This window comes from Theobroma cacao, chromosome 6 (assembly GCF_000208745.1).
Source record: "Theobroma cacao cultivar B97-61/B2 chromosome 6, Criollo_cocoa_genome_V2, whole genome shotgun sequence".
Lineage (NCBI taxonomy): Eukaryota > Viridiplantae > Streptophyta > Magnoliopsida > Malvales > Malvaceae > Theobroma > Theobroma cacao.
The window spans coordinates 25,013,265-25,028,097 of NC_030855.1; the positions used below are offsets into that span (position 1 = coordinate 25,013,265).

At 36.9% G+C, this 14,833-nt stretch overlaps 3 protein-coding genes across 3 annotated transcripts; 1 reads left to right on the forward strand and 2 right to left on the reverse strand.

The window, feature by feature from the left end:
- Positions 4-999, reverse strand: LOC18597084 (protein NDR1). The gene has a single exon (XM_018122631.1). It carries the CDS (start codon positions 672-674, stop codon positions 99-101), a length of 576 nt encoding a protein of 191 aa, XP_017978120.1. The 5' UTR covers positions 675-999; the 3' UTR covers positions 4-98.
- On the reverse strand, positions 3,096-4,074 carry LOC18597085 (protein YLS9). Its single transcript, XM_018122951.1, has one exon. It carries the CDS (start codon positions 3,963-3,965, stop codon positions 3,273-3,275), a length of 693 nt encoding a protein of 230 aa, XP_017978440.1. The 5' UTR covers positions 3,966-4,074; the 3' UTR covers positions 3,096-3,272.
- LOC18597086 lies at positions 10,858-13,940 on the forward strand. Its single transcript, XM_007025913.2, has 5 exons — positions 10,858-11,517; positions 11,721-11,906; positions 12,123-12,255; positions 13,016-13,226; positions 13,318-13,940. The coding sequence occupies exons 1-5, from the start codon at positions 11,488-11,490 to the stop codon at positions 13,397-13,399; spliced, it is 642 nt and encodes a 213-aa protein (XP_007025975.2). The 5' UTR covers positions 10,858-11,487; the 3' UTR covers positions 13,400-13,940.

A 14,833-nucleotide genomic window follows, 5' to 3' on the forward strand; every position in this document is an offset into this window, starting at 1 on the left:
TAGTTGTTTAATTCTTATATACATATATAAATGTGACAAAATACAGCAATATATACATACGTAAAGAAGAACAAGGTAAGGTGTAGATTGACAATACTTCAGAGAAGTCGAGTTGTCCTTACTTTCCATTTCTTTGATCCACGTCGAAGTTTAACTTTCTTCTTCTTGTTAGCTATCTTGCCATCTTTACCTATCGGCACCTTCCCTTCCCTGTGCATGTCATGGTGCTTACTTTTCATGCCCCACGTTTTATATTTGATCTTTGTTGATAAATCGACCTTTATTTCAGCTGTTGCATTCAGTATTGCACTGCGAAGAGCTTTCCACAGGCCGGTCTCAACATTCACATGGGCAAGCACTTCACGAGTTTTGTCCTTCCCTTGATAAAAAGAAGGGATGGTATTGTCCCCCACTCTATCTTGCCCATGATAAAAGATCAACAAGATATCATCATAGTAGATACCAGAGTCTTCGTTCGGATTTTTAATATCCAGCTCGTACTGTATGATCCCTGTACCAGATGCATTGCTATCATTTAGCGCAGGGACAGAAAGATTCAGGATAGTATAGCTGGGGTTTTTTGGACGCATAGCTAGCCATAGACAAAGGGCAGCAAGGCCCAAGAGACCAACAACCTGGAGAAGCCATAGGTAGAAGTTGTCGGTTTTACACATTGTTACAGTTACGTCTTCGGAGAGAATGGAAGTAGGTTTCCAGAAGGATTGAATTGATAGATCATCCTGGTAAATGGAATTGTTTGGTTTATCTTGGAGGGTAGAGGAATAGTGGGTTGAGTGAGAATAAAGTTTTCAAGTCTTAAGACTTTGATTCGTTGAAGGATGGAAGTTTAGCAAAGGAATATTACTAATGTTTAGGGGGGAGAGACGAGAGACGAACTATATTCTTTTCTTCAGCTCGTTAATCTTGCTTTATGTGACGCATAGGCTTCAAGGCCTAATTGCTGCAGGCAGGTTATTTCCGAAGCTTCTTCCTTAAAAAGAAAGATCCTTATCCACATGCAGTGAGACTAAATCGGCTGAGAATTATGCCATCCTTTGCTTATAATTAACTCAATTCTTGTTTAAATTGATTTTGATTAAACAAATTATTAATTGAATTCGGATAATTCGGGTATTTACAGTGTACGATTTCTTGAACATACTAGAATAACACATTTCCAAATTTCAAGTAGACACATTTATAGGTAATATAAGTAATTAAAATATAAAAACCCAACAGCCTTTGGTAACTAACCACATTTCTTGGCATAAAAATTTATGTGTAATTTGTTCTTGGTGGCTGTCTCACAGGAACAAACCTTAATTTCCTGTATGCATCAAAATCCATTGGATGACGGTTTGTCCTGCATCTGAATATGCCATCGATATAATGAACTCCACTTTTTAAGCAAATCCTTAAATCTACTTTCCTGCCCATAATCCCTCTCCAAGAGTGCTGGTTAGTTTTCACTTCCACTTCACAAAAAGTTGTATTTCTGTAACCCTGATGGAAACCTGCGACAGAATTGTTGCCAATAAAGCTATCTGAGTGGTATAGGGCTACTTTGATGTCATCATGGTCGATGCCAATCCGCTTGTTGGGGTTCGAAATTTCAATCTTGAGGGTGATGGAGATGTTTCGATACGTTGAGTTCGAGCCCCCATGAATTCTTGACTTCCAGCTGTCCTTCACTGTTTGATTCCGGTCATGGTGGAATCTCGAGTTCCACCCTTGATGAAATGTTGAATTCCTGTAATTGATGTGGGAGATGTAGACATCTACGACCTTGTAAACAGGATGCTGCGGCCTCAAAATGAGCCATATCAAAAAAAACATCAAACCCCACAGGGTTATCACTTGAAGAAAGAAGAGATGCAAGGGAAGTTTAGTAGATTTAGCAAGTTTCATTTTTGGGTAACTCTAATTTTGATGGGGTTGTTATAGTATTGCAGAAAGGATTTGGAAGAACACCATCATGCAAGTTGGCTTATATAATCTCTTCAGATAAGCTTGAAGACAAATGCTCAGGAATTAAATAAAGCCAAAGACAAGCACTGAAGGAAATTATTGCATTGCTCTGTGGGTCTACCATATTATTATATGAAATCCAAAGTTATAAATAATGCATTCAATCCCAAGTTTGTAGTAAAAAGAATTGCAGGTGTAAAGGCAAGTTGACACGGTGGCCATTAACCACGCAATCCTTCTTCGTTTGTTCAAAGAGACAACCTTCTTAAAGTGAAATGCCACCTCTTTCCGGCCATGAAAGAGAGAAAAGTTCACCTTTCAACACACTTTTTCCTCGCATGTCTTTGGTGGAAAATTAGGCTACGACATATTCCAATAAGCAGGAAGACTACTGGTCCATGCTTGAGACTTGAGAGCAACATATTCGAAGAACTCAGAACTAAGGAAGCTATAGGTTTGAAACCTTAATCCTCAAGGTAAAAATAAAGATACCTAGGGTCTTACAAAAACAGAACTGCTTTCCATCTCAGCTTAGGATAACAAAAAGTAACTCAATAGGTAATTGAGCTAACGAATTTGAGTGGAACTTGCTTTTATCTCTGCTTTATGGAATGGGAGGGTTGATCCAATCTTTCTAACAAGATAAATCAAGTGGGTTACAAAAGGGTAAAATACTTCACAGCTAAGTACTAAAAACTCTGATGTAATTTCGACATGGCCACTATTTTATAGTCTTTTATTCATATTATTAAGTTAAAAAATAGTAATTGTTATGATATTTGTGAATGTGATTACTAAAATTTATATAAAGATCTAAATTAATCAATATTAATAATATAAATTTAAGATTTTAAAAAACACGTCATTTAAGTTAGAAAAATTATTGAATTAGAAATATATATTTGGACCGTATTTATTATAATTGATATTAGAATATGTATCAGTCCAATATTAATTTTTACATTACAATGATAAAATTTTCATTTGTAAAGTGAATTTTGATTATGACGTATATTTTTTATATTAGTTAATTATGACGTGTATCTTTAATATTAGTAGACATCTCAATGGTACTAATATTTCCATCTTGCTTTATAAACCACCCCTCGGATCAAAGACACATTCAAAGCTTGAAAGGTTTAAAAATGTGCCATCAATTATAATAAATTCCATCACACATAACATTACAAATCAAATCAAATAAGAATGATTATACAACAATTGAACTACACCCTTCCACTTCACAAAGCAAAACCCAAAAGAAAATGGGAAAAAAAAAAAAAACAAAGACAGCAATGCAAGAATCAACTGAAATAGACAGGACATTTCTTGTCCTTGGAAGTTGGCAAGATCATTCCATCTGGACCAACTGCAACATCACAATTGACATGCATCTTGTGGTGCTTACTGTCCCATGTTGAAACCTTAAATCTGATCACCGACGTTATATCTAACCGGAAAACCACCATCCCTTGTTGCCTGTCATCCATGAACTCCTTCCAACGGTTGCTGTTAACCGTGAGCGTGGCCGTATCGAATGTACGGTACACAATTGTAGTTGTCTTGGGTTCCTGGAAAAACGGGTCCAGCAGAGGAGTTGACCCGATTCGTTGATCCTTGTAATAAATGGACCCAACCATGGAGTCGTAGTAGATTCCAATGTGTTGGTTGGGGTTCCTGGCTGTCACATTGAACGTTATCTGAGCATTCTCAAACCCCGAGGGTTGAGCCAGACCAGGAACCGTGAACTCCATTATATGAAACCTTGGACGATGAGGGCGTAAACTGAGCCACAAAATGAACATAACAATGCCAACACATAAAAGAAGAGACAGGAATATGGCACATAACGTTTTGGTGACTCTAGTGGTGAAGCTATCACGAACCCGCCGCGCGTAGCGTTGGGCAGTGTGGTTGCGTTTCATGGGTTGGGGTTGGGGCTGGGGCTGGAACTCCTGCTGGGTGTATCGGATCGGCAACTTATCGCCGTTGGACATTTTTTTGAACAATCGAGAAGGTTTTCCGATGGAGATTTTTGGGTGATGAACAGAAGTTGTTTCCCTGACGGGCTTTTATGTAGTGGGTACGTATCTAAAAGGTGGCAGGCAAAGAGAATTTGTAGTCCTTTTGCACGGGCAAAGAAAAGAATAAGGCCATTGTTTTATCATTAGGATATCATACGTGGTATACTCTTATAGAAACATGCTATCTCATGGATTTGTACTTGATACAGGATTGGTGTTTAAATTCTATACATTATTAGTGAATCATTAATTCACTATTGATGTTTCAATTTTTAACATTATCGAATAATATATAAATATTATACATTGACAATATATCAAATATAAATTTTGAACTTTTTTTTTGAATTATACCCTTTAAAATTAGAATGTGTTTAGAAATTTAGGGCTAATTCAATTATAGCTGATTCTTAATCAAACCCAAAAATGAATTTCCAACGTTGGAATCGTCCGCTTCAAGTGCGAGAACAAGGTGTAAAGGTCTCCTACTGGGTATGGTTACTGAAAAGTATATGCACAGTTAGGAGAAAGAATATGGTTTTCAAAACCGGTGGGAACTTCTTTTTTTTTTTTTTTTTTGTTGAATTGTTTTCTGTTGCAATGTGTCCAATGTGTTATGTCTGATCTGTGGTTGGCCCATTGAATATTTGGGGTTTGCGAAATGGATGGACATGTTCTTACTCTCATTTGGGCTAAAGGCTGGGCTGCCATGATCATATATTCACCTTGGATGGAGACCCACTCAAGAGTAAAGAAATGTAGCGGGAATCACATCAAGAAATCATAGGGTTTTGACAATTTCAGCTCTAAATATGTTGCTCACTAGACAAATATAATTGATTCGAATGTAAAAGAATAAAATTAAGAACAAAAAAACAAAGGAAATGAAGGAAAACCAAGGCTAACAAATAGCATTCAGGGCTTGACGACCCAAAAACAGGAAGGGCAAGAAAATAGAACAGTGACCAAGAAGGCTCGGGAAACTACCTAAAAGTCCAGGACAATTGCTAACAATTCCCAAAGAAACATTAGTCAAAAAAGCAAATTAAATGGTTTCATATAGGGTGAATGTGAATCCAATCATGTCATTCTCGACAAAGCCAGCAACATGGCAGAGATCGGACGATTATCCCATTCAGAAAGAGAATTGCTGTCACATTTCCCAACATGGCTAATATATATAAGCTTTTATTTAATTAGGGCTGCTGAATCTTCATTTGGTATATCACCAATGGGTTTGCCAGTTGGCATCCCATGAACGATTTTCTACTATAGCCAAAAAACACACAAGGAGAATGATGAAAGGGAGAATTTTTAAGTCATTGGGGGGTTATAGTCGAGACAGTTTCCTAATGCTAACAAGACATTCCAATCAGTTAATGACAGCTTTCCAGCAAATTTTATAGGAGAGAGTGCCCACCCATTTCGATTCCTGTCTGTTTCATACGTTGGGATTCTGTCCTTATTTGATAACACCTTGTCTTACATTCAGTTTGTATTCATCCTGGCTCATTTAAGGATTTTTTGGCTTCTTTGTAGTTTCTCTTCTGCTGTAAAGATTGGAGCAGATAAGCAACGGTTGGTTCAGACTTCCATGACAGAATCATTGAAGATTCTTTTCTCTTACCATTGCTGCATTACCCTGTTTTGGGGACGTTGAAAGTTTATCTTTGAGAACGAGAATCAACAACCATTTCTTTGCTATTGGGCAATGGCTGTCCATCCCCCTATATCTTAGGGTCCCTTTCGGTTTTTGTGATGTCAGGCTTGATTCTCGAATGTGCCTTTTTGTCAATTATCGCTGCTTTACCCTATCTCTTCTTGGTTTCCCATTAAACCAAGATCAACAGTAATCTCTTACAATTCCCATTACGTTGTACCCAAAGATAATCTATGAAACAAATATCTTCGAAGTCAAGTTAGTGAATTGGAAACAAATTCTCATGTGCACGGCCGTCATGTTAATCCTCCTTTTGCCTCTTTAATTTAAGCTGTAAGTTAGAACTTCCCCCACCAATCATGAGAGGAATATACGGTTCCTGTTCAGTCAAGAGAGCAAACAATGGGTGATGGCCAACTGTTTGTTTGCCTATGAATATTCCATCTGGCCATCATCAAGTTCCAGCCGTATGATCCTAGAATTTCAATCGAGGCTACAAATCTGCCCTCCAATCCGACTCTAATTGATTGCACGAAGACCACATATATATTGAACTCGATAAGTTTGATTATGACAGCACACACTCTTGCTTTTGAGGTTATAGCCCACACATGCATGATTATTTCTTGATTATGCATTCTATACTCTACTTAATCATTTCGTAGTGCTCATGATTAGAGATAATTTTCATAATTGTCTCTCTTTTATAATAGTATGTATTTGGCAATATATTCCTTTGTATATATACACACAAATACAAACTCACATGTACATACACATATAAAATTCAAACTCTCTATTTATTTATTTTTTTAGGCCAATCAATCATAAGAATTTTATTAATTATCATTTAAAAACAATACATGGATTAGGTCTCATGGGTAGAGGAAAGTGCCTCCAAAGTCACCTAGACTGCCATACACTCTTATATAAGATTTCGTTTTAGCTCATAAACCCCTACACATAAAAGAAGCATAAGCATACATAGCATCACTGCAAATAAGGACTACCATACATCAGAATACAAATATTCAAGCAAAACAATACATACGTATCACCATCAGACTGTAAACATAGATGCCTTTTTTATATTAAATTTCGTTAAATGATTTACGAAAAAGTTGATATTTCTCAAGAAATACACAAATATGATCATATCGATCATTTACTTTAAAATATCTATTTCAAAATAAAACAATTATAAAGTCAAATTCAACAATTAAATTAACTCTTATAAAAAGAAAATATTAAAAAAATCTAAAAATATGCAAAATTATCATAATCCCTACATAATTCGAATCTTCAATGCCTAAAGGCCCACAAAATACCCCCACCAAATTTACATCAGAGTTTCTAAGCACTCCACCAGATCCTCCCTGCCCAGGTTTTAAATTCTCTATTTATCTAGCTTATCCTTTTGACTAATGAATATTTTATTGGTCTTCTCGATCTTTTTTTAATGTTTTTGGGATTTAATGATACATTGACTCAAATCACATACTTGCAAAATGAAAAGGACGGGAATGTGGGGGTTGAACTTATGGAACTATTTTATTATTATACCCAACGACTGCAACCGAAACAGAACAGACCACCCCTCTCCTTTCTCTACCAAATCGATGTGGAAGCCGTAATGATTCCTCCCACACCATTCCCTCCTTATCTCCAAGTTCTATTGCCCCATATGCATCACGTAACCTTGAAGAAAATTTAAAGCAAAGGAAAGATGCACAACAATCAATTTCAATATCTTATTGCATAAGAAGCGTATCAAAGACCAGCTAGCAAAGAAGTATATAAAAAATCCTTATCTCATGAATGAAACTTTAGGGCGTTAACTTGAATATCATAATATAGAAGAAATAAGAAACAAATTCCTGATTCTGGGAATTTGGGGTCACGTTATGATGATTGCACAATCACCTGGAGGTTGGCAAGGTGAGGTTGTGGAAAAGTGAAAAAATGTTTTGCACCACACATCAAATCTACTATGATTGCAGGTGAAGCCACCCTCAGAGTTCAAAGTTGGTTAGATGTTGCAATAAACAAGCCAATACCCCAGTTAAACAAACCAGGGAGAATGGGGTGCTGTTAGTTGTTGAAGAGACTTCCCAATTAACCACCATGTTTGACTTAGAAACAATGCTGAGACACATCGGTTTACATTGCAAATTTTCCCCCCACCACCCCCCACATGGTTGAGCAGCTTGGCTAGCTTGGTCTTCAACATCCTTTATTCACACTTGGCATCTGAGTTTGAAGTTAAAATTACATTAAAGTTAGAGATGATGGGCTATTAAATGCTGGGGAGCATATTAAAAAGGAAGAAAAAACTGGGTGCAATGGGATCAATATCGGACACAGGGAATATATCGCCCCTTATGTGGTGAACATGATCTCAGTTTTGTTGTTCTAAAAAAACTGTGGACTCAAACTTAACGGTGCACAGTGCAAGACAGATGTCTTACTTTAATTTTTGTTCGAATTTGCTCCCTTGTACTATGCAAGCTCTCTTCTGTCTTTGCTTGCAAGAAAGAGGGGACCGAAAATGAAGAAGAAAATAATGTAAAAACCATAATCTTTCTAAGCTTTTTTTATATATATATATATTTTTCTTGGGTCGCTTTGAGTTCCAACTGTGCTGACCATACTGATTTTTTGTCTAAGTGCCAGAAGAAAAACGTAGAGTCATTCTTTCTTTTGTTTGGAAATGGAAATATGAAACGTGTCCATTCCATCACTTATCTCAAGCTGGCATGAAATTCCATGATAAATTAATTTTCCGGAGAGACAAACATATGGAAGAAAAGTATGTAGATGGCTACGGGCTGGTCCCGAGCTTGATTTAGACTTGAGCATATAGCAAACATGCTGCTTCATCACACGTGACAAAAGCCACCTAGCCTTTAAGTCTAAGCTTGAGCCGTTAATTCTTCAAGGAGTTTGTTTAATGGACATGTACCCTTAGGGCAAAGATTAAGCTTCAAGATGAAGCACATGATCTTATTGTAAGCCTATATGTGCCCTCTGGGCAGAGCTGCTTGCTGGTTAAAGCTTTGCCAGAGCGCAGCTGAAACTTTTGATTATTTGTACTGCTGTTGCCCAAAAAGAAACTGCTCTATTCCACAGCTAGCCTTTCCCTGTAAAAAAGTCTTCTTCTTTTTTGTACCTTGAAAATTGAAGCCTCAAGCGAAGACAAAGTATACCTTCAGGCCCAAGATTGCATTTAAAATTTTATAGTATTGTCCGTTTGAGGCTAGGCCGGCTGAGTCTACCTTTCACCTAATGAAACGTCCCTCACATGCATTTTCAAGGAAATTCCATTGTTTGATGTTCATGGTAAGCGACACAAAGTCGTAAACAGAAATCTTCTTCTCCTATTTGATAGTCAAACGGAAATGAGATGCCAAATGCGAATAAAAGATTACTGTTCTGAAATAATCATTAACTTAGACTTACAATTACCCAGACTAGTCACGAATGTCATTTAATTTCTCTCATGGAAACCTAGGAGCATGTTCCCTATCAATCAAGCTCGAAGATTCTCAATGTAAGGAAAGTGTGATAAAGAGCCATTAAGGCCTCTGTTTTATGGGCTAATTATTTAATGTTGATTTGTTCAATGGTTTATTTGTTTATAATTTTTTTGGCTAATCCGTTAGTTATTTAAGCTACAAATACAAGCTCATGTGTGTAATTATACACTTAAACTATTAGATAGTGGAAAATACATGAGCCAGCCGGCAGCCGGCATCTCCACCGCCAGACACATTGCCTCCACAAACATGTGCTGCTCCTTTCGATCAGTATGAACCAACCTTTCTCCACTTAAAGTAATTAATTATATCTTTCAGTTAAAGATGTCCTTTCGGTAATCTTTCAATTATAACACATTTATTCATCCATATTTAATGTCTATAACTCTTTTTTTTTTTGCTAAGTTCCAACTGGGGCTTTACGTGTATTTTTGCCGTTTCTTCTGCATGCTCTTGTCCCTCCACTCACAGGCAAGCTTTCAATTTCCTTTGCACCAACGTAAGGAAAAAAAATATAAATTCGTTTTCTTTTATCATACTTAAATTAATATTTATATTTTGATTTGTACTCGTATAAATTTTTTTGAACTGACGTCGCATATAATATGACAGTTAATATGAAATGAGTCATATGATCACGTCATATGTTTTTTAAACAAAAAATTTCAATAACTTTTTAATTATTTAACTCTCTTTCCTATATACATTATTGAGTATTTAATTGAGGGGATTCATTGTATTGATGATTAACACAACACAGATGATAAATTCCAAAAATGGTTGATTGCATACACCAAGCATAGTTATGATTGTGCTGTTTGAAAATTATTGTTTCAATCAACGCCTAATTCTAGTTGCTGATCGAAATGGATCATCTTTTTATGGTCATTGTTGCCACCAGCATCACTCCAACATCAACGTTTGTTCAGTTAGCCATCAATAGCCAACTCTCTGAATTATATCCCTAAAAGAATTTTGAGTTTATCACGCAATTCCTCCATGCTCTCAAACAAACAAGTCTAAACTCCAAATTCTGCAAAGTTTGAGATCATTATAACCTTGCTTTAGCCCATCAAATTTGGTTCGTAAACAAAAAAAAAAATTATGCTTCTAAAAGTAAATTCATTACCGAATTTAATTAGATTTTCTTTTACATATAAGTGAATTGATTGAATCTTTTCACACATGTCGCAAAATTAGTACTCGAAAAGATATATCATATTGACCTTTTCTATAAGACTTAAAGACTTAAGTTAAGATTTTATAGCACATAATAAATGAAGTAAAAGAATGAAAATCAATTAGTATATGTAACTCAAAAACAAAAATTCAATGTATGCTTGCCTTTTAAAAGAGAATTGCTTTACTCAAAAACATTGATTTTCACATCATATTGCTTGTTTTCTTCTACAAAATAGTAAAAGGGCTAATACCAACAAGTTTATGTGATCATAAAAATCAAAATATGATGGCATTTTGCTATGTTTTGCTTCAAAGTACAACTAGTTTTTCTATTTATAGCAATAAATTTGGGGTCAGGGCCGTTATCATAAGCCCAACTCCACATGATGTCTTTATAATATTATACTATAAATAATTTATTTTACTTTTTTTTATTTTTTAAATTTTGTAAACGTTTCAATGAGTTCAATTCCAACTCATTAAACAAACTCACCATATAAATATACCACAGAGAAACCAAAGCCTCTGCAAGTTCCAAATTCTATGTCTCGTTGCACCCTTTGATCACAGTTTCTTCTTCTTAACCGAATTCCCATTTCCCTTCTTTATGGTGTTTTTCTTGTTCTTTTAACAAAGAGTGAAACGAAATCTCCTTTCCCCACTCCAGGGAACTCCAGAGGTTGTAACAAAAGCCATGAGTTCATAGTTACAACAGACATCAGTTGGAGCACTGGTCTTTTGGAAACAAGAAAAGGGTGTTTGTCTTTTGTGTTCTGTTATAAGTTCTTCTGTGCCTTTGGGTTAAGAAAGGTTTGGTGATTCTCGTTCTTCTTTCCAAGGCCCTGTTCGTAAATCGCGAGATTCCTTCGGATTTATAAGAATACTTTATTCGTGTTAGAAATCTTCAAGTTTTTGACTTCTCAGGAGGGAGGGGAGTCTTTGTTTTCTTCTTTTCTTCTTTGTCTCCCTTCGCTTCCAATCAAGTGGTTGATTCCGAGTCACCCCATTGGATACGCAATTGGTGAACGCTGTGTAGACCTCCAACTCCACTTCTCCTCCCTTGGTTATTCCTTGAATTGGTTTTTCTATTTATCGTTTCCTTCACTTTCCCGAGAAAATGATGGACATGGCGGAAAATCCAAAGTTGGTAAGCATAGTATTTCTGGGATTTCTCCTGGCTTTGTTTTTTCCATTTTTCTTGGAACTGTTTAATCGGTTTTGATCATCATATGTCGCTTGCTTTCTGTTTATTCCTTAAATTTTGATCTTAAATTTCAAGTTAAAAAGCTGTTTGGTCTCTCTGTTTATTCCTCTGACTCTGTTTAGTTGGGTTTCCTGGTCTGGTGATAGGATTTGGCATCTTCCCACGAGGCTCGTGGGTCAGAGGAAAAGATGTCCACACAAAAGATTTCGGTCTCGGATCATCTTAACGGGTTTCAATACACAACCGATAAATCCGATAGCTTTGTTATTGACATGGAAAGTTTCTCCCATGGAGGAGCCAATAAAGAAATCAATCCGAATTCAAGAATTACAGTAAGTTTTCTTCCATTCCTGTTTCTTTCTCCTCTTGGGGATAATTTCCAGTATGAATGACACGTGTTTACACCTCAATAATCCTGTGCCATGCATGGTTGAATTCTTATCTACTTCTCGTTTGCTTTTCCAATCTTGTTCTTCTTTTAATGGTGTTGATGTTCATGACTTAATAATTCTTTGTTTTCCTCTTCTTGTTCATTCAACAAAAAAAAGTTGCAGAGAAACCTTTCCCGCAAAGGGTCTCAGCGAGGCGACAAGAAGATGATTACTCCCAGTTGTACTAATCCTAATTCTAGTTCCTCTGTCAATGATAGAGATTCTTTTGCTGCAACCTCCTCCCCCAAAGGTATTGCTTTCTCTAACTTTTTTCCCAGGAAGAGGTCTTCCCGGGAAATTGAAAAAGAAAATCTGGAATGATTTGGCTGCTAGGATTTTGCTAGTTTCCCAAGTTTTAATAGTTTAATTTTCTTAGACCCACATGGACCATGGGTCCTTGTGTGGGAGAAGGTCTTGGTGCATAATTGCATATATGCAGGACACTAGCAAACAATACTGAGAGTAAATTAAGATTTGGCCATATTTGCTGTTTGCCACATTGTAGTTTAATACACTAATTTCCATCACCAACCTGGACCAGCCTCACCTCCGGGTTCACTCTAGCCACCAATGGGCTCACACCACCTAGGCTTAGTTTCGACTATTTTAACAGTTGATATTGTTACAATTAGTTTACTACTAAGATTCTCAGGAAGGTTTGGTCCCTCAGAATGTGCTGTCATACATGCTGCTTTTCTGGCTTTCTACATAGTTACAAAGAACAATGCCAACATTGAAAAAGATGGATGGCTTAAATTTGTCTGATATTTTACAGGGCAGATAGTCAGTAGTGTTTAGTACTTTACCTATAGAAAAGATACCTTGTCATGTAACTAGGAAGTGGGCAGTACCTGGATTTGAGTACTGCTGTTTGTTTAATGAGTTGGGTGCAAAGTACAGATTCCTAGAGTATCATCTCCCGGACGCATGTTGCCATGTATTGTTGGAAAAAGTTATGGTAAAAGGTTGGGGAATGGAATTATTGAATTTGAGTCTACTATGTATGGTAGGGTCTAGCACGCCTGAAAAGCCCACGGCGGTGGTTGTAGGGTCCACCGATCATGCCAGCAACCCACAAATTCATCATCAGATCACCATCACAACCGGCAGCAGCACTGCTGCTCCTGAGAGCAGGTTTAGTTTGAGGAGAAATAGTTTCAGGCGGTCTCATCCCCCATGGCAACTCAATCCCAAGAGGATTCTCTTCTTCTTTGCCACATTGTAAGTTTCGCAAGCTCCCCTGCAGAGACCTGAATATTTGTTAAGAATTGGGCATATTTTGAAGTGACAATTTTCTCTTTTCTTTTGACAGGTCGAGCTTGGGAACAATTTTGCTGATATACTTCACCTTGTCAATTAGCAAAATGAATGGAGAAGAGAATGCTTTAGATTAGTAGCAGTGACCATACTCTCACCAACTTTTTGCTGATTAAAATATGTTGCAATAGCACACACATGGGAGTTCAATGCGTGACAAACAGAAACGGATGCGAGTGGTTGATTGTAAGAAATGTCTTCTTTTTTATGAGAACTATCCTTGTAGTGAAGTACAAAGAGAAGGTTCAAGAAAGAAGACAAATTTGGGGACGGCAAAAGCTAATCAACCTTCCATTAAAATGGCTTCAAACTTAGCAGTTATCAACTTTTTGAGGCTCTGCTCAGAGAAAGTTTTGGAGATGAGGACAAGGACGTACTCCACTGTGACAAAGGGATGGAATCTTCCCTTTTTTTAATTAGATATATGTATGGAAGAGATCAATAAAACATGATATGCTTACCTTTTGTGCTTTCTTTGTTTATCTCCACAGTCCATACAGATCAATGGAGGATCAGAAGGTTACTTTTGCCCCACCCTTTCTCTTCTTCCTTTGTCCTACGCCATACCCTCTCTTCAGTTTCCTTTTCTGGCAATCCAACTTCAAGTGCTTTTTGTTCTTTGTGGCTTTCATGTGAGTTGGGCAAGGAAAGATCATGTCTATGAGATTTACAGGCACTAAAAGTATTTGTATATTAGCACACATGAGCATGCGCACTCGAAGTTTCTGACTTTTTTGTGCCAAAAGCTTGGGCCTTGGGGAATAAAGGGTTAGCTACGGGATAAGGCTCGTTCCCACAGCTGTCGAGTAGGCCGAACACACTCACATTCATAGTTCAGTTTAAGTGGCAAAGAGAATCATTTCTGATACAATGCCTGGTTTCCTGTTTTTCAAGTAATTATGGTGCTGTGCGATCTCTATGCTATGTAAGTAGTAAATATTGAGCAAAAGAAGCAACAAACAGAAACAGAATGACAACAGGCACTTTGCATAACAGCAGAGCTATGACCATGAGAAAACAAAGCCCACAAATGTCACTGTCGAGAAAAGGTGTAGCATACATTGTTTAATTGTATAAGTTCCATGAAGCCACACCTGATCCCAGAGTACAATCTCTCCCGGGGGTAAAATAAAATGAATTTGCAGAGAAATCATTATGATTAGTACTTCCTTTGACAAATGATAGAAGAGACGGGGTTACCAAATGAACAGGACTTTCTAGGTAGAAAAAATGCGGTAAATGACAAGTTGACAACCACCTCTAGGACAGATTCAAACTTCCAACCACTATTATCAGATAAAAATATCTCTTTGGACAAAGTTTTCAAGCAAAGGAGGTGGGTACTAGGTACGGTCTCTCTCTCTCTCTCTAACCTAGTAGCTTAGCCTGCCCTACTTAGCTGCAAATGAATTTAATTTATTTATTTTTCATGCTACAGCAGCTACACATTAATCATAAAATCAACAATGAATTAGCACTTGAATGAATTAAGGTTTTCCCCTAAAAGCAAC

Bases quoted from the DNA above. Each gene is read 5' to 3' on its own strand.
- LOC18597084 (XM_018122631.1), bottom strand. From the start codon at position 674: ATGTGTAAAACCGACAACTTCTACCTATGGCTTCTCCAGGTTGTTGGT.
- LOC18597085 (XM_018122951.1), bottom strand. From the start codon at position 3,965: ATGTCCAACGGCGATAAGTTGCCGATCCGATACACCCAGCAGGAGTTC.
- LOC18597086 (XM_007025913.2), top strand. From the start codon at position 11,488: ATGATGGACATGGCGGAAAATCCAAAGTTG. The intron at 11,907-12,122 runs GTAAGTTTTCTT...AACAAAAAAAAG, and splicing joins ATCCGAATTCAAGAATTACA to TTGCAGAGAAACCTTTCCCG. The intron at 12,256-13,015 runs GTATTGCTTTCT...TATGTATGGTAG, and splicing joins TGCAACCTCCTCCCCCAAAG to GGTCTAGCACGCCTGAAAAG.